The sequence below is a fragment of the Ascaphus truei genome, chromosome 1 (genome assembly GCF_040206685.1).
Source record: "Ascaphus truei isolate aAscTru1 chromosome 1, aAscTru1.hap1, whole genome shotgun sequence".
In the NCBI taxonomy this organism is placed as follows: Eukaryota; Metazoa; Chordata; class Amphibia; order Anura; family Ascaphidae; genus Ascaphus; species Ascaphus truei.
In genome coordinates, this window is record NC_134483.1 from 7,513,388 (window position 1) to 7,538,139 (window position 24,752).

Here is a 24,752-nt window from a genome sequence, read left to right on the forward strand (position 1 = left end):
TCATAGCCTCATAACCAATATTAGAGTAATTGTTTAATAATATATTACAATTGGTTGGCATATGGGCAGCTCACCTAGATATATACATCTACCCATCCCTGTCTCTATATCTATCCATTGTGTATACATACAGTATACATGACATATTACACCGTGTCATGATGTATTTAACAAAAATAAAGCCAAAATCGAGAAGCCGTGTGTGAAAAACTAAGTACACCTTATGATTCAATAGCTTGTAGAACCACCTTTAGCAGCAATAACTTGAAGTAATCGTTTTCTGTATGACTTTATCAGTCTCTCACATCGTTGTTGAATAATTTTGGCCCACTCTTCTTTACAGCGTTGCTTCAGTTCAATGAGGTTTGTGGGCATTTGTTTATGCACAGCTCTCTTAAGGTCCTGCCACAGCATTTCAATCGGGTTGAGGTCTGGAATTTGACTGGGCCATTGCAACACCTTAATTCTTTTCTTTTTCAGCCATTCTGTTGTAGATTTGCTGGTGTGCTTGGGATCATTGTCCTGTTGCATGACCCAATTTCGGCTAAGCTTTAGCTGTCGGACAGATGGCCTCACATTTGACTCTAGAATACTTTGGTATACAGAGGAGTTCATGGCCGACTCAATGACTGCAAGGTTCCCAAGTCCTGTGGCTGCAAAAACAAGGCCAAATCATCACCCCTCCACCACTGTGCTTGACAGTTGGTATGAGGTGTTTGTGCTGATATTCTGTGTTTGGTTTTCGACAAACGTGGCGCTGTGCATTATGGCCAAACATCTCCACTTTGGTCTCGTCTGTCCAAAGGACATTGTTCCAGAAGTCTTGTGGTTTGTTCAGATGCAACTTTGCAAACCTAAGCCGTGCTGCCATGTTCTTTTTAGAGTGAAGAGGCTTTCTCTTGGCAACCCTTCCAAACAAACCATACTTGTTCAATCTTTTTCTAATTGTACTGTCATGAACTTTAACATTTAACATGTTAACTGAGGCCTGTAGAGTCTGAGATGTAACTCTTGTTTTTTTGCAATTTCTCTGAGCATTGCACGGTCTGACCTTGGGGTGAATTTGCTGTGATGTCCACTCCTTGGAAAATTGGCAACTGTCTTGAATGTTTTCCACTTTTGAATAATCTTTCTCACTGTAGAATGATGGACTTTAAATTGTTTGGAAATGGCCTTATAACCCTTCCCAAATTGATGCGCAGCAACAATTGCTTCTCTAAGATCATTGCTGATGTCTTTCCTCTTTGGCATTGTGTTAACACACACCTGAATGCTCCAGACCAGCAAACTGCTAAAACTTCGGCTTTTATAGAGGTGGTCACACTTGCTGATGATCAATTAATCAAGGGCATTTGATTAGCAGCACCTGTCTGCTACTTAGCATCTTAATTCCTATGGAAGCAGTAAGGGTGTACTTAGTTTTTCACACATGACTTCTCCATTTTGGCTTTATTTTTGTTAGATAAATCATGACACGGTGTAATATGCCATGTGTTATTGTTCATCTGAGGTTGTATTTACCTAATTTTAAGACCTGCTAAGGAACAGATGATTGTTAATATGTCCTGATAAGTAAAACCATAGAATTCAGAGAGGGATATATATATATATAGTATGTATGTAGACACGCATCAGAAAGTACAGATATTGAGACATGTACATGAGAGTGTAACGTAAGACACATCGGCCGGCTGCTGCTTCGCGTATAAACAGGGGCTCGTAAACACAAGTAAAGCAAATGAGAATCTAGAGACCAGCTCATCTACCTGTAATGCCTCATATACTCCGTGTGTTTGCCTTGCTACACACAACACAAATCCCTTACACCACTGCCACCTGCTTTATCACCACCCAATGTAACCCTTTCACTGCCGGGGAGCCAGCACGGGGTTGGCAGTGGAAGGGTTGAGTTTTTCCCCATTTATATGTCTGTACCGTAAAAATGTCAAGCTTTGAAAAAATAGGCTACTAGCCAAGACATTGCCATGGGCCCACCCTATGCAATATAGAGATCATATACACAGTCACACAGCAACTATGAGGCTGCCATCTTAAACGTGACCCTTTGGAAACACTCAATGTGTAGCTTTTTAGTCTCACTAAAATACAAAAACTCCAATGGAGCACATGATACCACGTGAAGGAGCACAGAATAAGATGTGAACATGAGAAGGCAGATCGCTGGTGTTAGATTCGGTCAGTAAGAGTGAGTGCACTTTTACAGTAACATGTGTAACACACGTGCCGCTGCAGCTCTGTACTGCCTCTGCAATTAATATCATGTATAAATCAGCGGGAGGCTGGAAATGTGCATCACGCAGAGCAAATGAACCCTCTGTAAAATCTCGGCTGTGCTTGAGTAGTTCCCAGGAGCTCAGCTGAGATTTCCGAGTGACAATCGCTGGTAAGGACAGCTGGGTGCAGTTTCATCTCTGCCAGAGTAGCCTGCAAACATCAATCTACAGTAGAGGCAGCGATTATTCAAACAAAAACCAGTGGCAATTCCCCAAAATACCCAGGTTACACCCAGGTACATTCTGAATACATGCCTTAAACTTTCCTTAAACTAGCCCCAGCATTTCTGCATTGATTAATGGCCTATCAGATTAACAGCGGGGGTCCCTGGCAGTCCCATTCAAACTGAATTGGACAGCCAGGGATCCCTGCTGTGTTAATCCTATGGGTCGTTAGTCAATGCAGGAATGCCTTAAACGTGCCTCAAACTAGCCCAGAACATGCCCAGCACATACCCAGAATGTAACCCGGCTAGTTTACAGCAAATGTTAGAATAATTGTTGCCTCTACTGTATATATCCATCCAATCTACTTTGCTAGCATTCATTTACAGGGCAAAGTATTAGCTTCTGAACCTCTTCCCTGCCCTCTGCTACTGAAAGGGTTACCATGCCCCCTGTTACGTCTCCTGCTGATTCGGGACGCAGTGCAGACTGGGAGTTGGCACATGGACTATGCTCCGAGCTCCCACCTATCCTGGGTTGAATGGCTTTCTCCACACTAGAGCGGGAGAGGATTGGGTGGAAGGAGGCGCATTCTCACCGACTGGTCCGTGAGGGGAGGGAGGACAATCATCTTCTCCATGGTGTTCATCACCACCCTCCACAGCTCCTTCAGGACGCGCTTCAGCACGGTCTTCTCACACACCGTAGCAAAGAGAGTCAGGCTACAGAGAAAGGGAGAGAGAGACAGACGGGTAAAGAAAGATTGAGACAGATGGGTAAAGAGAGAGGAAACGAGACAGTGGGGTAAATAGCGAGGGAGAGAGAGAGGGGTAAAGGGAGAGGGAGATACAGAGGGGTAAAGAGAGAGGGGGAGAGAGAGACAGAGGGGTAAATAGAGGGAGAGAGACAGAACGGACAAGAAAGAAGCAGAGACAGGAGGGGTAGAGAGAGAATGAGAGAAGAAATGAAAATGAGGGATAAAGAGAGTGTCCAGTTACTCAAAATACTAATTGAAGCATTCATCATTCCAAATTACACCTACTGCGTTATCAACTTGATTAATGCTCAGACTATGCACGCAGAACATCTGTCTGTTTTATGTGTGGCATGTAATAATGTTTTCTTATATAAAAAACATCACCGCCGAGATCCCATGGTTTTAAAATACTGAGTGCGTCCGCTTGTTGGGAAAGAGCGAGCGAGACCCCAAACCAGGAATAAGGGGGTTATGCACAAAGCAGTAATAAGTGTTTTTAAGTGAGATAAATGCCTTTATTTCTCAATATTGCGTGCAGCGCGATTCACAAAGCAGTGATAACACTGCAGTATCGCGCTTAAAAGGCTTTTCATCATCAAAACACAGTCATTGCTAAAAAATTTGCGCCATAAATTGTGCCAAAAAGCACTTATCTCACTTAAAAACACATATCACTGCTTTGTGCATAACCCCCTAAGTGTTATATCGGTCATCACACCCTGTAGAGGTGCAATCTGTGATTGTATTTCCCATGGAATGTAACATTCTCACAGCAGGTATTGAGCACTTTATATGGCGTTCCCCACGCTGCCCATCTTTGAACCCCGTAGCTGCTATGAGGGTATTTCTTCAACAGCACGGGCTCCCCTGTACAACTCCTGTCATTCACCAAATGACAAACAAAAAGCGGGATCAAATCAAAGGGGATTCGCTCCGTACCAGTGGGGAAGAGATCAAATGAAACACACAGGGTGCTGGGAAAAGGGAGACCTGGAAACTCTTCAAGCATGGCACTGGAAGTGTTATTTGTAGATAGATTTTGGGGGTTCAAAGTTTAGCTTCACTAAAGTTTTCCTTTAAGGAGTCAATTCGGCAGTGAAACTGCTGAGATGGAGATTATTCACACAGTGACAAATGAATATCATTGATTGGTACCAATGGGAGCACACCGGATTAAGATAAATCTAGGTCACCGCGGTACACAGAGAGCAGATGAACGACCTTCAATTATTACTATATGCTTTGTTAGAAGAGATGTGTTTCCTTATACTAACAAGATATGCATTTGTAGTTAGAAAAAGCTGTGCTGAATATTACCTCAGAGCAGATGAGAAACAGCTAACCAAAAAAAACTACTCCCCTCCTATAACCTAATCTTCTTAGTAATGCTGAGGACTGAAGTTTGGCATTGTAAACTGCCTCAAGAATAAATATATTGGGACTGCAAGAAACCTGTGTCGGGATCTGTGTTTTCACACAAGGATCTTATGGTACTTTCAGTGCTTACCAACTAACATTGAATCTGAAGAAACACACGTGTTATATTTTCATTAATAAGCACCGTTATAGTTCTCGGCGCCTTTCTTTCAATACATAATATAGCGAGAAGGATCTACCGTATATGATCAGTAAGGATAAGATCAAAAAAACATGTTTGCACAGAAATGGATGTGTTTGATGCATTCATACTGTATGCTGCTCAGGCAGCCTGAAGAGAAGCATAACCTTTAACCTCAGGCCTGCTGATATGTCCACTCCTCCCTGGCTCTCTTCATATACAATTATACTCGGCGTGAAATGCCGGCTTTACGTGACAAACTGCTAACCGGACCGTTCCTGTAGTGTAGCAGGACTAGACGGGGGAAGCTCACAGTGCAGAGGTAAAGCCAGACTAACTGTAGCCATCCTGGGATAGAAATCAAAGCCAAACCACACAGAACAACTGGTGGCATTGCTCTGACACATTCTGTAACTGCAAATAAGCTGCCTGGCAATCATTCTAGCAAACGGCAAATGCCATTCTCCTGAAGCACACGGTCTCCCGTTATAGGGAATCTGCACACAAATAAGTAAGCTGAGGCACGAGAAGGGGCATTGCAGATTGCTGCTTTAAAAGGGAGAGGATTCACACAAGGGTAATTTACAGCAGGATCTGCGCCTCTAGCAGAGCGTGTGAGATGGAGTGGGCTATAGGTTCTTTCTATCTGTGTCACTGTATAGTGAAAGGGACAGGATGTATGGGTCAGAGGTCCTTTCTGTATGTGTCACTATAATGTTACTGCAGTGGGATGGATAGGGTCCACGGGCCATACAGTAGATCCTTTCTGTGGATCCCTTTGTCACCCTGCAGTGGGAGGGACAGGCTGTATGGGACATAGATCCCTTCTGTCACCCTGCAGTGGGAGGGACAGGCTGTATGGGACATAGATCCCTTCTGTCACCCTGCAGTGGGAGGGACAAGCTGTATGGGACATAGATCCCTGTGTCACCCTGCAGTGGGAGGGACAGGCTGTATGGGACATAGATCCCTGTGTCACCCTGCAGTGGGAGGGACAAGCTGTATGGGACATAGATCCCTGTGTCACCCTGCAGTGGGAGGGACAGGCTGTATGGGACATAGATCCCTTCTGTCACCCTGCAGTGGGAGGGACAGGCTATATGGGACATAGATCCCTGTGTCACCCTGCAGTGGGAGGGACAGGCTGAATGGGACATAGATCCCTGTGTCACCCTGCAGTGGGAGGGACAGGCTGTATGGGACATAGATCCCTGTGTCACCCTGCAGTGGGAGGGACAGGCTGTATGGGACATAGATCCCTTCTGTCACCCTGCAGTGGGAGGGACAGGCTGTATGGGACATAGATCCCTGTGTCACCCTGCAGTGGGAGGGACAGGCTGTATGGGACATAGATCCCTGTGTCACCTTGCAGTGGGAGGGACAGGCTGTATGGGACATAGATCCCTTCTGTCACCCTGCAGTGGGAAGAACAGGCTGTATGGGACATAGATCCCTTCTGTCACCCTGCAGTGGGAGGGACAGGCTGTATGGGACATAGATCCCTGTGTCACCCTGCAGTGGGAGGGACAGGCTGTATGGGACATAGATCCCTGTGTCACCCTGCAGTGGGAGGGACAGGCTGTATGGGACATATATCCCTTCTGTCACCCTGCAGTGGGAAGAACAGGCTGTATGGGACATAGATCCCTTCTGTCACCCTGCAGTGGGAGGGACAGGCTGTATGGGACATAGATCCCTGTGTCACCCTGCAGTGGGAGGGACAGGCTGTATGGGACATAGATCCCTTCTGTCACCCTGCAGTGGGAAGAACAGGCTGTATGGGACATAGATCCCTTCTGTCACCCTGCAGTGGGAGGGACAGGCTGTATGGGACATAGATCCCTTCTGTCACCCTGCAGTGGGAGGGACAAGCTGTATGGGACATAGATCCCTGTGTCACCCTGCAGTGGGAGGGACAGGCTGTATGGGACATAGATCCCTGTGTCACCCTGCAGTGGGAGGGACAAGCTGTATGGGACATAGATCCCTGTGTCACCCTGCAGTGGGAGGGACAGGCTGTATGGGACATAGATCCCTTCTGTCACCCTGCAGTGGGAGGGACAGGCTATATGGGACATAGATCCCTGTGTCACCCTGCAGTGGGAGGGACAGGCTGAATGGGACATAGATCCCTGTGTCACCCTGCAGTGGGAGGGACAGGCTGTATGGGACATAGATCCCTGTGTCACCCTGCAGTGGGAGGGACAGGCTGTATGGGACATAGATCCCTTCTGTCACCCTGCAGTGGGAGGGACAGGCTGTATGGGACATAGATCCCTGTGTCACCCTGCAGTGGGAGGGACAGGCTGTATGGGACATAGATCCCTGTGTCACCCTGCAGTGGGAGGGACAGGCTGTATGGGACATAGATCCCTTCTGTCACCCTGCAGTGGGAAGAACAGGCTGTATGGGACATAGATCCCTTCTGTCACCCTGCAGTGGGAGGGACAGGCTGTATGGGACATAGATCCCTGTGTCACCCTGCAGTGGGAGGGACAGGCTGTATGGGACATAGATCCCTGTGTCACCCTGCAGTGGGAGGGACAGGCTGTATGGGACATATATCCCTTCTGTCACCCTGCAGTGGGAAGAACAGGCTGTATGGGACATAGATCCCTTCTGTCACCCTGCAGTGGGAGGGACAGGCTGTATGGGACATAGATCCCTGTGTCACCCTGCAGTGGGAGGGACAGGCTGTATGGGACATAGATCCCTTCTGTCACCCTGCAGTGGGAAGAACAGGCTGTATGGGACATAGATCCCTTCTGTCACCCTGCAGTGGGAGGGACAGGCTGTATGGGACATAGATCCCTGTGTCACCCTGCAGTGGGAGGGACAGGCTGTATGGGACATAGATCCCTGTGTCACCCTGCAGTGGGAGGGACAGGCTGTATGGGACATAGATCCCTGTGTCACCCTGCAGTGGGAGGGACAGGCTGTATGAGACATAGATCCCTGTGTCACCCTGCAGTGGGAGGGACAGGCTGTATGGGACATAGATCCTTGTGTCACCCTGCAGTGGGAGGGACAGGCTGTATGAGACATAGATCCCTGTGTCACCCTGCAGTGGGAGGGACAGGCTGTATGGGACATAGATCCCTGTGTCACCCTGCAGTGGGAGGGACAGGCTGTATGGGACATAGATCCCTGTGTCACCCTGCAGTGGGAGGGACAGGCTGTATGGGACATAGATCCCTGTGTCACCCTGCAGTGGGAGGGACAGGCTGTATGAGACATAGATCCCTGTGTCACCCTGCAGTGGGAGGGACAGGCTGTATGGGACATTGATCCCTTCTGTCACCCTGCAGTGGGAGGAACAGGCTGTATGGGACATAGATCCCTGTGTCACCCTGCAGTGGGAGGGACAGGCTGTATGGGACATATATCCCTTCTGTCACCCTGCAGTGGGAAGAACAGGCTGTATGGGACATAGATCCCTTCTGTCACCCTGCAGTGGGAGGGACAGGCTGTATGGGACATAGATCCCTGTGTCACCCTGCAGTGGGAGGGACAGGCTGTATGGGACATAGATCCCTTCTGTCACCCTGCAGTGGGAAGAACAGGCTGTATGGGACATAGATCCCTTCTGTCACCCTGCAGTGGGAGGGACAGGCTGTATGGGACATAGATCCCTGTGTCACCCTGCAGTGGGAGGGACAGGCTGTATGGGACATAGATCCCTGTGTCACCCTGCAGTGGGAGGGACAGGCTGTATGGGACATAGATCCCTGTGTCACCCTGCAGTGGGAGGGACAGGCTGTATGAGACATAGATCCCTGTGTCACCCTGCAGTGGGAGGGACAGGCTGTATGGGACATAGATCCTTGTGTCACCCTGCAGTGGGAGGGACAGGCTGTATGGGACATAGATCCCTGTGTCACCCTGCAGTGGGAGGGACAGGCTGTATGGGACATAGATCCCTTCTGTCACCCTGCAGTGGGAAGAACAGGCTGTATGGGACATAGATCCCTTCTGTCACCCTGCAGTGGGAGGGACAGGCTGTATGGGACATAGATCCCTGTGTCACCCTGCAGTGGGAGGGACAGGCTGTATGGGACATAGATCCCTGTGTCACCCTGCAGTGGGAGGGACAGGCTGTATGGGACATAGATCCCTGTGTCACCCTGCAGTGGGAGGGACAGGCTGTATGAGACATAGATCCCTGTGTCACCCTGCAGTGGGAGGGACAGGCTGTATGGGACATAGATCCTTGTGTCACCCTGCAGTGGGAGGGACAGGCTGTATGAGACATAGATCCCTGTGTCACCCTGCAGTGGGAGGGACAGGCTGTATGGGACATAGATCCCTGTGTCACCCTGCAGTGGGAGGGACAGGCTGTATGGGACATAGATCCCTGTGTCACCCTGCAGTGGGAGGGACAGGCTGTATGGGACATAGATCCCTGTGTCACCCTGCAGTGGGAGGGACAGGCTGTATGAGACATAGATCCCTGTGTCACCCTGCAGTGGGAGGGACAGGCTGTATGGGACATTGATCCCTTCTGTCACCCTGCAGTGGGAGGAACAGGCTGTATGGGACATAGATCCCTGTGTCACCCTGCAGTGGGAGGGACAGGCTGTATGAGACATAGATCCCTGTGTCACCCTGCAGTGGGAGGAACAGGCTGTATGGGACATAGATCCCTGTGTCACCCTGCAGTGGGAGGGACAGGCTGTATGGGACATAGATCCCTGTGTCACCCTGCAGTGGGAGGGACATGCTGTATGGGACATAGATCCCTGTGTCACCCTGCAGTGGGAGGGACAGGCTATATGGGACATAGATCCCTGTGTCACCCTGCAGTGGGAGGGACAGGCTGTATGGGACATAGATCCCTGTGTCACCTTGCAGTGGGAGGGACAGGCTGTATGGGACATAGATCCCTGTGTCACCCTGCAGTGGGAGGGACAGGCTGTATGGGACATAGATCCCTGTGTCACCCTGCAGTGGGAGGGACAGGCTGTATGGGACATGGATCCCTGTGTCACCCTGCAGTGGGAGGGACAGGCTGTATGGGACATAGATCCCTGTGTCACCCTGCAGTGGGAGGGACAGGCTGTATGGGACATAGATCCCTGTGTCACCCTGCAGTGGGAGGGACAGGCTGTATGGGACATAGATCCCTGTGTCACCCTGCAGTGGGAGGGACAGGCTGTATGGGACATAGATCGCTGTGTCACCCTGCAGTGGGAGGGACAGGCTGTATGGGACATAGATCCCTGTGTCACCCTGCAGTGGGAGGGACAGGCTGTATGGGACATAGATCCAGGTGTCACCCTGCAGTGGGAGGGACAGGCTGTATGGGACATAGATCCCTGTGTCACCCTGCAGTGGGAGGGACAGGCTGTATGGGACATAGATCCCTGTGTCACCCTGCAGTGGGAGGGACAGGCTGTATGGGACATAGATCGCTGTGTCACCCTGCAGTGGGAGGGACAGGCTGTATGGGACATAGATCCCTGTGTCACCCTGCAGTGATTTGGTTTGTGTTGCACGTTGTACTTACTTCCCATCTAAGAAGTCCATAAGTGGCCTGAGGACATTGTCTGCATCCTGTGCCACGGTGTTCCTGGCATTGGCTGGCACATTCCCGGCTCCCTTCACGTGGCTCAGGATCTCAGACATCTGCTTGATGCATTCGTCTATGCGGAACTGGAAGCTGCCGAGTGAAAAGGGTAATGATAAGACGGACAGTGAACATACTGTAGTAACCGCCACGCCCACGCTGCCACGCCCACGCTGCCACGCCCACGCTGCGACAGGCCTGGCAACCGCAGGGTTATACAGAGGCTTACCCAAGGCTGGTGCCCCACAGCCACCTGACCAGCTAGGAAATGATTCCCCAGCACATGGAGTCAGTATAAAGTCAGAGCACTTTCCTACGGGCACAGGGGTGGGACATCGCTAGGGGCACAGGGGTGGGACATCGCTAGGGGCACAGGGATGGCACTTTGCTACGGGCACAGGGATGGGACATCGCTAGGGGCCAGGGGTGGGACATCGCTAGGGGCACAGGGATGGGACATCGCTAGGGGCACAGGGATGGGACCTTGCTACGGGCACAGGGATGGGACTTTGCTAGGGGCACAGGGATGGGACATCGCTAGGGGCACAGGGATGGGACTTTGCTAGGGGCACAGGGGTGGGACATCGCTAGGGGCACAGGGATGGGACTTTCCTACGGGCACATGGGTGGGACATCGCTAGGGGCACGGGGATGGGACATTGCTAGGGGCACAGGGGTGGGACATCGCTAGGGGCACAGGGATGGGACTTTCCTACGGGCACAGGGGTGGGACATCGCTAGGGGCACGGGGATGGGACATTGCTAGGGGCACAGGGATGGGACCTTGCTAGGGGCACAGGGATGGGACATCGCTAGGGGCACAGGGGTGGGACATCGCTAGGGGCACAGGGATGGGACATCGCTAGGGGCACAGGGGTGGGACATCGCTAGGGGCACAGGGATGGCACTTTGCTACGGGCACAGGGATGGGACATCGCTAGGGGCCAGGGGTGGGACATCGCTAGGGTCACAGGGATGGGACATCGCTAGGGGCACAGGGATGGGACCTTGCTACGGGCACAGGGATGGGACTTTCCTACGGGCACAGGGGTGGGACATCGCTAGGGGCACGGGGATGGGACATTGCTAGGGGCACAGGGGTGGGACATCGCTAGGGGCACAGGGATGGGACTTTCCTACGGGCACAGGGGTGGGACATCGCTAGGGGCACGGGGATGGGACATTGCTAGGGGCACAGGGATGGGACCTTGCTAGGGGCACAGGGATGGGACATCGCTAGGGGCACATGGATGGGACCTTGCTAGGGGCACAGGGACGGGACATCGCTAGGGGCACAGGGATGGGACCTTGCTAGGGGCACAGGGATGGGACCTTGCTAGGGGCACAGGGGTGGGACTCTGCTAGGGGCACAGGGATGGGACATCGCTAGGGGCACAGGGGTGGGACTTTCCTACTGGCACAGGGACGGGACATCGCTAGGGGCACAGGGATGGGACCTTGCTAGGGGCACAGGGATGGGACATCGCTAGGGGCACAGGGATGGGACTCTGCTAGGGGCACAGGGGTGGGACATCGCTAGGGGCACAGGGATGGGACATCGCTAGGGGCACAGGGGTGGGACATCACTAGGGGCACAGGGATGGGACATCGCTAGGGGCACAGGGGTGGGACATCGATAGGGGCACAGGGGTGGGACATCGATAGGGGCACAGGGGTGGGACATCGATAGGGGCACAGGGGTGGGACATCGATAGGGGCACAGGGATGGGACATCGCTAGGGGCACAGGGGTGGGACATCGCTAGGGGCACAGGGATGGGACATCGATAGGGGCACAGGGGTGGGACATCACTAGGGGCACAGGGATGGGACATCGCTAGGGGCACAGGGGTGGGACATCGATAGGGGCACAGGGGTGGGACATCGATAGGGGCACAGGGATGGGACATCGCTAGGGGCACAGGGGTGGGACATCGCTAGGGGCACAGGGATGGGACATCGATAGGGGCACAGGGGTGGGACATCGCTAGGGGCACAGGGGTGGGACATCGCTAGGGGCACAGGGGTGGGACATCGATAGGGGCACAGGGGTGGGACATCGATAGGGGCACAGGGGTGGGACATCGATAGGGGCACAGGGGTGGGACATCGATAGGGGCACAGGGATGGGACATCGCTAGGGGCACAGGGGTGGGACATCGCTAGGGGCACAGGGATGGGACATCGCTAGGGGCACAGGGGTGGGACATCACTAGGGGCACAGGGATGGGACATCGCTAGGGGCACAGGGGTGGGACATCGATAGGGGCACAGGGGTGGGACATCGATAGGGGCACAGGGATGGGACATCGCTAGGGGCACAGGGGTGGGACATCGCTAGGGGCACAGGGATGGGACATCGATAGGGGCACAGGGGTGGGACATCGCTAGGGGCACAGGGGTGGGACATCGATAGGGGCACAGGGGTGGGACATCGCTAGGGGCACAGGGGTGGGACATCGATAGGGGCACAGGGGTGGGACATCGCTAGGGGCACAGGGGTGGGACATCGATAGGGGCACAGGGGTGGGACATCGCTAGGGGCACAGGGGTGGGACATCGCTAGGGGCACAGGGATGGGACATCGATAGGGGCACAGGGATGGGACATCGCTAGGGGCACAGGGGTGGGACATCGCTAGGGGCACAGGGATGGGACATCGATAGGGGCACAGGGGTGGGACATCGCTAGGGGCACAGGGGTGGGACATCGATAGGGGCACAGGGGTGGGACATCGCTAGGGGCACAGGGGTGGGACATCGCTAGGGGCACAGGGGTGGGACATCGATAGGGGCACAGGGGTGGGACATCGCTAGGGGCACAGGGGTGGGACATCGCTAGGGGCACAGGGGTGGGACATCGATAGGGGCACAGGGGTGGGACATCGCTAGGGGCACAGGGGTGGGACATCGCTAGGGGCACAGGGGTGGGACATCGATAGGGGCACAGGGGTGGGACATCGATAGGGGCACAGGGGTGGGACATCGCTAGGGGCACAGGGGTGGGACATCGCTAGGGGCACAGGGATGGGACATCGATAGGGGCACAGGGGTGGGACATCGCTAGGGGCACAGGGGTGGGACATCGCTAGGGGCACAGGGATGGGACATCGATAGGGGCACAGGGATGGGACATCGCTAGGGGCACAGGGATGGGACATCGCTAGGGGCACAGGGATGGGACATCGCTAGGGGCACAGGGATGGGACATCGCTAGGGGCACAGGGATGGGACATCGCTAGGGGCACAGGGATGGCACTTTGCTAGGGGCACAGGGATGGGACATCGCTAGGGGCACAGGGATGGGACATCGCTAGGGGCACAGGGATGGGACATCGCTAGGGGCACAGGGATGGGACTCTGCTAGGGGCACAGGGATGGGACTCTGCTAGGGGCACGGGGATGGGACATCGCTAGGGGCACAGGGATGGGACTTTGCTACGGGCACAGGGATGGGACCTTGCTAGGGGCACAGGGATGGGACATCGCTAGGGGCACAGGGATGGGACTTTGCTAGGGGCACAGGGATGGGACTTTGCTAGGGGCACAGGGATGGGACATCGCTAGGGGCACGGGGATGGGACTTTGCTAGGGGCACAGGGATGGGACATCGCTAGGGGCACAGGGATGGGACTTTGCTAGGGGCACAGGGATGGGACTTTGCTAGGGGCACAGGGATGGGACTTTGCTAGGGGCACAGGGATGGGACATCGCTAGGGGCACAGGGATGGGACCTTGCTAGGGGCACAGGGATGGGACATCGCTAGGGGCACGGGGATGGGACCTTGCTAGGGGCACAGGGATGGGACATCGCTAGGGGCACAGGGATGGGACATCGCTATTGGCACAGGGATGGGACATCGCTATTGGCACAGGGATGGGACATCGCTAGGGGCACAGGGATGGGACATCGCTAGGGGCACAGGGACGGGACCTTGCTAGGGGCACAGGGATGGGACTTTGCTAGGGGCACAGGGATGGGACATCGCTAGGGGCACAGGGATGGGACATCGCTAGGGGCACAGGGATGGGACATCGCTAGGGGCACGGGGATGGGACATCGCTAGGGGCACGGGGATGGGACATCGCTAGGGGCACAGGGGTGGGACTTTGCTAGGGGCACAGGGATGGGACCTTGCTAGGGGCACAGGGATGGGACATCGCTAGGGTCACGGGGATGGGACCTTGCTAGGGGCACGGGGATGGGACATCGCTAGGGGCACAGGGATGGGACTCTGCTAGGGGCACAGGGGTGGGACATCGCTAGGGGCACAGGGAGGGGACCTTGCTAGGGGCACAGGGATGGGACCTTGCTAGGGTCACGGGGATGGCACTTTGCTAGGGGCACAGGGATGGGACTTTGCTAGGGGTACGGGGATGGCACTTTGCTAGGGGCACAGGGATGGGACATCGCTAGGGGCACAGGGATGGGACATCGCTAGGGGCACAGGGAGGGGACCTTGCTAGGGGCACAGGGATGGGACCTTGCTAGGGTCACGGGGATGGCACTTTGCTAGGGGCACAGGGATGGGACTTTGCTAGGGGCACGGGGATGGCACTTTGCTAGGGGCACAGGGATGGGACTTTGCTAGGGGCACAGGGATGGGACTTTGCTAGGGGCACAGGGATGGGACATCGCTAGGGTCACGGGGATGGGACCTTGCTAGGGGCACAGGGATGGGACATTGCTAGGGGCACAGGGATGGCACTTTGCTAGGGGCACAGGGATGGGACCTTGCTAGGGGCACAGGGATGGGACCTTGCTAGGGGCACAGGGATGGCACTTTGCTAGTGGCACAGGGCGCTAGGGGCACAGGGATGGGACCTTGCTAGGGGCACAGGGATGGCACTTTGCTAGTGGCACAGGGCGCTAGGGGCACAGGGATGGGACATCGCTAGGGTCACAGGGATGGCACTTTGCTAGGGGCACGGGGATGGGACATCGCTAGGGTCAAAGGGATGGCACTTTGCTAGGGGCACAGGGATGGGACTTTGCTAGGGGCACAGGGATGGGACCTTGCTAGGGGCACAAGGATGGCACTTTGCTAGGGGCACAGGGATGGGACATCGCTAGGGGCACAGGGATGGCACTTTGCTAGGGGCACAGGCGTTAATGGCATGTACTTAAAAAGTGCATCAAAATAATCTGCCAAGTTGAACTTGGCGTAAGCCCTAAAAAGACTAATTAAAAACCATTAAACTGTTTGGTTAGCGTAGAATTAAGTAGCTATGTATGAACACAATTATTTAACGCAGCACAGGTGTTTTTACATACTGTAGGTTAACAAAATTAATTATTTTTACAGTACTGGTCAAGACTAGAGAAGAGGTCACTCACCTGTTCCCAAACACCGTGCTTAGCTCATCCAGCACGTTGTTCAGTTTCACCTGCAGCTCCTTCAGTGTGTCACTGGCCTCGGGATCCAGCTAGAAATAAAAAGGAAGCTTCATAGCTGGGATTCAAGCTCGGACAATGTAACGGAAGTGCCTGTGTCCCCCTCAGTACCTCGCTCCCTCCCTCCACACGTCAGGCGTCTCATGCACAGTGACACAGGTTTGCACTTCCACAGTCTCCATGTCACTATCGGAGTCTATCTGGGACGGGCACTTTGGACATTGGTTTAGTAGTCGCGCGCAGAGGAGTAAACACAAGGAACAGGTTCCATGCTCTCCGCAGGTTAAAGCTGTGATTTATCTAGTTGTAGCATTTGGACAATGGAGGTTCCACGTCTAACTGTGCATTCTGCTACGAGCAATGTCTCTGTATATCCCCTCGGTAATATTAATAGTTTTATTGCTTCTCAAGACTTACTAGAAAACATAGAAACATGGGAATAGACAGCAGATGAGGGCCACGTGCCCACAATCACCCTACTTATCTGCCTGCTGTGAAGACTGATTTGGGTCCTGGAATTTAATATTTATAATAAGACAATTCTGTTCCTACCGCAAGCAACTTTGAATGTCCTTACAGTATTCACCTCCATCATTCTGCGCAGGGACTGCTCCACAGAGCCACTACTCAATGATCAAGCCGTTAGTAAGGGTTCCCTGAGCTTCTGAGAATGCTTCACTCTCGTCTCGGACACCCAGGATGTGAATAGCAGCATCTATCACCCGCTCCCTGAGCATCTCCTGGAAGCATCTCCTGGAAGCGTCTCAATGCACATTATGTTTCCAGTAACATTTTCTGCTCAGCAAGACGAGAGGATTTGCAGACCCCCTGAGCCCACCTGGCAGACTGAGCGAGGCTGTGCTGGGCTGCATTATGTTACAGTGGTTGTAACTGTGAGTGTATAGAAGTAATTGGTGTGCCTGTTTATTTTCCAGGAATGTGTATAAGGTTAGACCCACACAGTGGGCATCCCGTGCTGAAGGGATCCCGTGAGCTGTATGTGGGACAGGGCTCCCTGCCCACTCAGTGGCCTCTGCTCTTACAACTGGAGACCGACAATGGCTTTTGTGCTAATTTTAACGAGCGCATTAAGGGAACACAGGACACTTTTACAGAAAGTAAAAAGGCCGCTCCCTGCAGGGACATTTATTTGCTGAGAGAAGCAGGGGAGACATTAGAACAGCTTTGATTCACACCTGGAAGGTGGAGAGAAGAAATGGCGCATACAAGGAGAGGGATCATTAGAGACATACTGTATGAACTGAAAGCTGCCACCTGGGAGCAGTGGGCACAATAACAGAGGGTTTTGGCAGCTAATGAAAGCATGAGGGGCTGCAATGCACAAGTCTGTGAACCATGCGGCTGTATTCTGATCCAGAGCAGCACAGGAGAGGGCTCAGAGGGCTGGACTGGAGCACCAGAAGGGAGGAACCGGCTGGCTTTCTTTTAAACTTTACATGTATTTTACCCTCAGGAGCACTGCACCACACAGGCAGCAGAGGCTGGCATTGTCTGGAAGCTAAGCTAGAGTACGAGGTGATACACAGGAGCTGGGGGAGTTTGGGACATAGCAGTGGCGGGCATTGTCTGGAAGCTAAGCTAGAGTACGAGGTGATACACAGGAGCTGGGGGGAGTTTGGGACATAGCAGTGGCGGGCATTGTCTGGAAGCTAAGCTAGAGTACGAGGTGATACACAGGAGCTGGGGGGAGTTTGGGACATACTGTAGCAGTGGCGGGCATTGTCTGGGTGGAAGCTAAGCTAGAGTACGAGGTGATACACAGGAGCTGGGGGGAGTTTGGGACATAGCAGTGGCGGGCATTGTCTGGAAGCTAAGCTAGAGTACGAGGTGATACACAGGAGCTGGGGGGAGTTTGGGACATAGCAGTGGCGGGCATTGTCTGGGTGGAAGCTAAGCTAGAGCACGAGGTGATACACAGGAGCTGGGGGAGTTTGGGACATAGCAGTGGCGGGCATTGTCTGGAAGCTAAGCTAGAGTACGAGGTGATACACAGGAGCTGGGGGGAGTTTGGGACATACTGTAGCAGTGGCGGGCATTGTCTGGAAGCTAAGCTAGAGTACGAGGTGATACACAGGCGCTGGGGGGAGTTTGGGACATAGCAGTGGCGGGCATTGTCTGGAAGCTAAGCTAGAGCACGAGGTGATACACAGGAGCTGGGGGGGGTTTGGGACATAGCAGTGGCGGGCATTGTCTGGAAGCTAAGCTAGAGTACGAGGTGATACACAGGAGCTGGGGGGAGTTTGGGGCATAGCAGTGGCGGGCATTGTCTGGATGGAAGCTAAGCTAGAGTACGAGGTGATACACAGGAGCGGGAGGGAGTCTGGGACATAGCAGTGCGGGCATTGTCTGGAAGATAAGCTAGAGTACGAGGTGATACACAGGAGCTGGGGGGAGTTTGGGACATAGCAGTGGCGGGCATTGTCTGGATGGAAGCTAAGCTAGAGTACGAGGTGATACACAGGAGCTGGGGGGAGTTTGGGGCATAGCAGTGGCGGGCATTGTCTGGGTGGAAGCTAAGCTAGAGTACGAGGTGATACACAGGAGCTGGGGGGAGTCTGGGACATAGCAGTGCGGGCATTGTCTGGAAGCTAAGCTAGAGTACGAGGTGATACACAGGAGCTGGGGGGAGTTTGGGACATAGCAGTGGCGGGCATTGTCTGGGTGGAAGCTAAGCTAGAGTACGAGGTGATACACAGGAGCTGGGGGGAGTTTGGGACATAGCAGTGCGGGCATTGTCTGGAAGCTAAGCTAGAGTACGAGGTGATACACAGGAGCTGGGGGGAGTTTGGGACATAGCAGTGCGGGCATTGTCTGGAAGCTAAGCTAGAGTACGAGGTGATACACAGGAGCTGGGGGGAGTTTGGGACATAGCAGTGCGGGCATTGTCTGGAAGCTAAGCTAGAGTACGAGGTGATACACAGGAGCTGGGGGGAGTTTGGGACATAGCAGTGGCGGGCATTGTCTGGAAGCTAAGCTAGAGTACGAGGTGATACACAGGAGCTGGGGGGAGTTTGGGACATAGCAGTGCGGGCATTGTCTGGAAGCTAAGCTAGAGTACAAGGTGATACACAGGAGCTGGGGGGAGTTTGGGGCATAGCAGTGGCGGGCATTGTCTGGATGGAAGCTAAGCTAGAGTACGAGGTGATACACAGGCGCTGGGGGGAGTTTGGGACATAGCAGTGGCGGGCATTGTCTGGAAGCCAAGCTAGAGTACGAGGTGATACACAGGAGCTGGGGAGTTTGGGACATAGCAGTGCGGGCATTGTCTGGAAGCTAAGCTAGAGTACGAGGTGATACACAGGAGCTGGGGGGAGTCTGGGACATAGCAGTGGCGGGCATTGTCTGGGTGGAAGCTAAGCTAGAGTACAAGGTGATACACAGGAGCTGGGGGGAGTTTGGGGCATAGCAGTGGCGGGCATTGTCTGGATGGAAGCTAAGCTAGAGTACGAGGTGATACACAGGAGCTGGGGGGAGTTTGGGACATAGCAGTGCGGGCATTGTCTGGAAGCTAAGCTAGAGTACGAGGTGATACACAGGAGCTGGGGGGGGGGAGTTTGGGACATAGCAGTGCGGGCATTGTCTGGAAGCTAAGCTAGAGTACGAGGTGATACACAGGAGCTGGGGGGAGTTTGGGACATAGCAGTGGCGGGCATTGTCTGGGTGGAAGCTAAGCTAGAGTACGAGGTGATACACAGGAGCTGGGGGGAGTTTGGGGCATAGCAGTGCGGGCATTGTCTGGAAGCTAAGCTAGAGTACGAGGTGATACACAGGAGCTGGGGGGAGTTTGGGGCATAGCAGTGGCGGGCATTGTCTGGAAGCTAAGCTAGAGTACGAGGTGATACACAGGAGCTGGGGGGAGTTTGGGGCATAGCAGTGCGGGCATTGTCTGGAAGCTAAGCTAGAGTACGAGGTGATACACAGGAGCGGGGGGGGAGTTTGGGACATAGCAGTGGCGGGCATTGTCTGGAAGCTAAGCTAGAGTACGAGGTGATACACAGGAGCTGGGGGGAGTTTGGGACATAGCAGTGGCGGGCATTGTCTGGATGGAAGCTAAGCTAGAGTACGAGGTGATACACAGGAGCTGGGGGGAGTTTGGGACATAGCAGTGGCGGGCATTGTCTGGGTGGAAGCTAAGCTAGAGTACGAGGTGATACACAGGAGCTGGGGGGAGTTTGGGGCATAGCAGTGCGGGCATTGTCTGGGTGGAAGCTAAGCTAGAGTACGAGGTGATACACAGGAGCTGGGGGGAGTTTGGGACATAGCAGTGGCGGGCATTGTCTGGAAGCTAAGCTAGAGTACGAGGTGATACACAGGAGCTGGGGGGAGTTTGGGACATAGCAGAGGCGGGCATTGTCTGGGTGGAAGCTAAGCTAGAGTACAAGGTGATACACAGGAGCTGGGGGGAGTTTGGGGCATAGCAGTGGCGGGCATTGTCTGGAAGCTAAGCTAGAGTACGAGGTGATACACGGGAGCTGGGGGGAGTTTGGGACATAGCAGTGGCGGGCATTGTCTGGAAGCTAAGCTAGAGTACGAGGTGATACACAGGAGCTGGGGGGAGTTTGGGACATAGCAATGGCGGGCATTGTCTGGAATCTAAGCTAGAGTACGAGGTGATACACAGGAGCTGGGGGGAGTTTGGGACATAGCAGTGGCGGGCATTGTCTGGAAGCTAAGCTAGAGTACGAGGTGATACACGGGAGCTGGGGGGAGTTTGGGACATAGCAGTGGCGGGCATTGTCTGGAGTGGAAGCTAAGCTAGAGTACGAGGTGATACACAGGAGCTGGGGGGAGTTTGGGACATAGCAGTGGTGGGCATTGTCTGGGTGGAAGCTAAGCTAGAGTACGAGGTGATACACAGGAGCTGGGGGAGTTTGGGACATAGCAGTGGCGGGCATTGTCTGGATGGAAGCTAAGCTAGAGTACGAGGTGATACACAGGCGGGCATTGTCTGGGTGGAAGCTAAGCTAGAGTACGAGGTGATACACAGGAGCTGGGGGAGTTTGGGACATAGCAGTGGCGGGCATTGTCTGGATGGAAGCTAAGCTAGAGTACGAGGTGATACACAGGAGCTGGGGGGAGTTTGGGACATAGCAGTGGCGGGCATTGTCTGGATGGAAGCTAAGCTAGAGTACGAGGTGATACACAGGAGCTGGGGGGAGTTTGGGACATAGCAGTGGCGGGCATTGTCTGGATGGAAGCTAAGCTAGAGTACGAGGTGATACACAGGAGCTGGGGGAGTTTGGGACATAGCAGTGGCGGGCATTGTCTGGATGGAAGCTAAGCTAGAGTACGAGGTGATACACAGGAGCTGGGGGAGTTTGGGACATAGCAGTGCGGGCATTGTCTGGAAGCTAAGCTAGAGTACGAGGTGATACACAGGAGCTGGGGGAGTTTGGGACATAGCAGTGGCGGGCATTGTCTGGAAGCTAAGCTAGAGTACGAGGTGATACACAGGAGCTGGGGGGAGTTTGGGACATAGCAGTGGCGGGCATTGTCTGGAAGCTAAGCTAGAGTACGAGGTGATACACAGGAGCTGGGGGGAGTTTGGGACATAGCAGTGGCGGGCATTGTCTGGATGGAAGCTAAGCTAGAGTACGAGGTGATACACAGGATCTGGGGGGAGTTTGGGACATAGCAGTGGCGGGCATTGTCTGGGTGGAAGCTAAGCTAGAGTACGAGGCGATACACAGGAGCTGGGGGGAGTTTGGGACATAGCAGTGGCGGGCATTGTCTGGGTGGAAGCTAAGCTAGAGTACGAGGTGATACACAGGAGCGGGGGGGAGTTTGGGACATAGCAGTGCGGGCATTGTCTGGAAGCTAAGCTCGAGTACGAGGTGATACACAGGAGCTGGGGGGAGTTTGGGACATAGCAGTGGCGGGCATTGTCTGGAAGCTAAGCTAGAGTACGAGGTGATACACAGGAGCTGGGGGAGTTTGGGACATAGCAGTGGCGGGCATTGTCTGGAAGCTAAGCTAGAGTACGAGGTGATACACAGGAGCGGGAGGGAGTTTGGGACATAGCAGTGGCGGGCATTGTCTGAATGGAAGCTAAGCTAGAGTACGAGGTGATACACAGGAGCTGGGGGGAGTTTGGGACATAGCAGTGGCGGGCATTGTCTGGATGGAAGCTAAGCTAGAGTACGAGGTGATACACAGGAGCTGGGGGGGGAGTTTGGGACATAGCAGTGGCGGGCATTGTCTGGAAGCTAAGCTAGAGTACGAGGTGATACACAGGAGCTGGGGGGAGTTTGGGACATAGCAGTGGCGGGCATTGTCTGGATGGAAGCTAAGATAGAGTACGAGGCGATACACAGGAGCTGGGGGGAGTTTGGGACATAGCAGTGGCGGGCATTGTCTGGGTGGAAGCTAAGCTAGAGTACGAGGTGATACACAGGAGCTGGGGGGAGTTTGGGGCATAGCAGTGGCGGGCATTGTCTGGGTGGAAGCTAAGCTAGAGTACGAGGTGATACACGGGAGCTGGGGGGAGTTTGGGACATAGCAGTGCGGGCATTGTCTGGAAGCTAAGCTAGAGTACGAGGTGATACACAGGAGCTGGGTGGAGTTTGGGACATAGCAGTGGCGGGCATTGTCTGGAAGCTAAGCTAGAGTACGAGGTGATACACAGGAGCTGGGGGAGTTTGGGACATAGCAGTGGCGGGCATTGTCTGGAAGCTAAGCTAGAGTACGAGGTGATACACAGGAGCTGGGGGGAGTTTGGGACATAGCAGTGGCGGGCATTGTCTGGAAGCTAAGCTAGAGTACGAGGTGATACACGGGAGCTGGGGGGAGTTTGGGACATAGCAGTGGCGGGCATTGTCTGGAAGCTAAGCTAGAGTACGAGGTGATACACAGGAGCTGGGGGGAGTTTGGGACATAGCAGTGGCGGGCATTGTCTGGATGGAAGCTAAGCTAGAGTACGAGGTGATACACAGGAGCTGGGGGGAGTTTGGGACATAGCAGTGGCGGGCATTGTCTGGGTGGAAGCTAAGCTAGAGTACGAGGCGATACACAGGAGCTGGGGGGAGTTTGGGACATAGCAGTGGCGGGCATTGTCTGGGTGGAAGCTAAGCTAGAGTACGAGGTGATACACAGGAGCTGGGGGGAGTTTGGGGCATAGCAGTGGCGGGCATTGTCTGGGTGGAAGCTAAGCTAGAGTACGAGGTGATACACGGGAGCTGGGGGAGTTTGGGACATAGCAGTGGCGGGCATTGTCTGGATGGAAGCTAAGCTAGAGTACGAGGTGATACACAGGAGCTGGGGGAGTTTGGGACATAGCAGTGCGGGCATTGTCTGGAAGCTAAGCTAGAGTACGAGGTGATACACAGGAGCTGGGTGGAGTTTGGGACATAGCAGTGGCGGGCATTGTCTGGAAGCTAAGCTAGAGTACGAGGTGATACACAGGAGCTGGGGGAGTTTGGGACATAGCAGTGGCGGGCATTGTCTGGAAGCTAAGCTAGAGTACGAGGTGATACACAGGAGCTGGGGGGAGTTTGGGACATAGCAGTGGCGGGCATTGTCTGGAAGCTAAGCTAGAGTACGAGGTGATACACAGGAGCTAGGGGAGTTTGGGACATAGCAGTGGCGGCCATTGTCTGGATGGAAGCTAAGCTAGAGTACGAGGTGATACACAGGAGCTGGGGGGAGTTTGGAACATAGCAGTGGCGGGCATTGTCTGGAAGCTAAGCTAGAGTACGAGGTGATACACAGGAGCTGGGGGATTTTGGGACATAGCAGTGGCGGCCATTGTCTGGATGGAAGCTAAGCTAGAGTACGAGGTGATACACAGGAGCTGGGGGGAGTTTGGGACATAGCAGTGGCGGGCATTGTCTGGAAGCTAAGCTAGAGTACGAGGTGATACACAGGAGCTGGGGGGAGTTTGGAACATAGCAGTGCGGGCATTGTCTGGGTGGAAGCTAAGCTAGAGTACGAGGTGATACACAGGAGCGGGGGGGGAGTTTGGGACATAGCAGTGGCGGGCATTGTCTGGATGGAAGCTAAGCTAGAGTACGAGGTGATACACAGGAGCTGGGGGAGTTTGGGACATAGCAGTGGATGCTCAGAACATCTCCCCAGCCGAGTTGAGAAGTGACTGTAACATGAATTGAAACATTTTTGGCATAGAGACACAGGGAGGAATGGGGGAGGCGCTTGCATTAGGTAAAGAAGCAGACTGGGCGAGTGGTATACCAGAGAGTAACAGTATTATTAATGGGACCATGTGTAACAGGCATAGCAATTGCTTATTAAAAGGATTATTCCTTCTTAGCTCTTTTTGAAAACTCCCCATAATGTGTATGGTAATCTCTACAGGGGAACAGGGGAGACTATTTAATAACATATCTATCACAGGAAAGGGTCTGCTGTCAGCGGTGCTACAGGGCTTTATGTCTTCTCCTATAGGGCTTTATGTCTTCTCCTATAGGGCTCTATGTCTTCTCCTATAGGGCTTTATGTCTTCTCCTATAGGGCTTTATGTCTTCTCCTATAGGGCTCTATGTCTTCTCCTATAGGGCTTTATGTCTTCTCCTATAGGGCTTTATGTCTTCTCCTACAGGGCTTTATGTCTTCTCCTACAGGGCTTTATGTCTTCTCCTACAGGGCTTTATGTCTTCTCCTATAGGGCTTTCCAAGTGCTTACCTCCTTTCCGCCCATAGCTTCAAACATCTTCTCCAGCTGCACCCTCAGCTGCTGGACGTTGTTCATCAGGATACAGGGCTGCAACGGCAACATCACAGTCACGATATAATGCAGCGTGACGGGAGAACCCGGCGCCTACTGTACAACCCCCACTCTGTGCCAGCGAGGGAACAGTACTGTGTGGGGACATGTGACGAGCAAAGGAGGCAAGCAGACAGGGAGCTTGTGGTGACAAAATGTCCAGCACCAACGAGCCTGGGCCTGACAATATACTCCTCTACCCTAACTGTACAACAGAGAGAGGGCAGCAAGCAGGCTCACACACCAGCATCCCTCCCTCCAGCAGCCTCGGCTATGAGC

At 53.8% G+C, this 24,752-nt stretch overlaps 1 protein-coding gene across 9 annotated transcripts in view; it reads right to left on the reverse strand.

Annotated features, from left to right (window-relative positions):
• UNC13B (unc-13 homolog B) overlaps positions 1 to 24,752 on the reverse strand; it is a 565,224-nt gene that overhangs the window by 79,447 nt on the left and 461,025 nt on the right. For all 9 annotated transcript variants that reach the window (XM_075579702.1, XM_075580181.1, XM_075580121.1 and 6 more), the window contains 4 exons: positions 24,393 to 24,470; positions 15,677 to 15,765; positions 10,281 to 10,433; positions 3,058 to 3,181 (listed from right to left, as the gene is read on the reverse strand). In XM_075579702.1, coding sequence (XP_075435817.1) covers positions 3,058 to 3,181; positions 10,281 to 10,433; positions 15,677 to 15,765; positions 24,393 to 24,470 — 444 coding nt within the window. The remainder of the gene's footprint in view (positions 1 to 3,057; positions 3,182 to 10,280; positions 10,434 to 15,676; positions 15,766 to 24,392; positions 24,471 to 24,752) is intronic.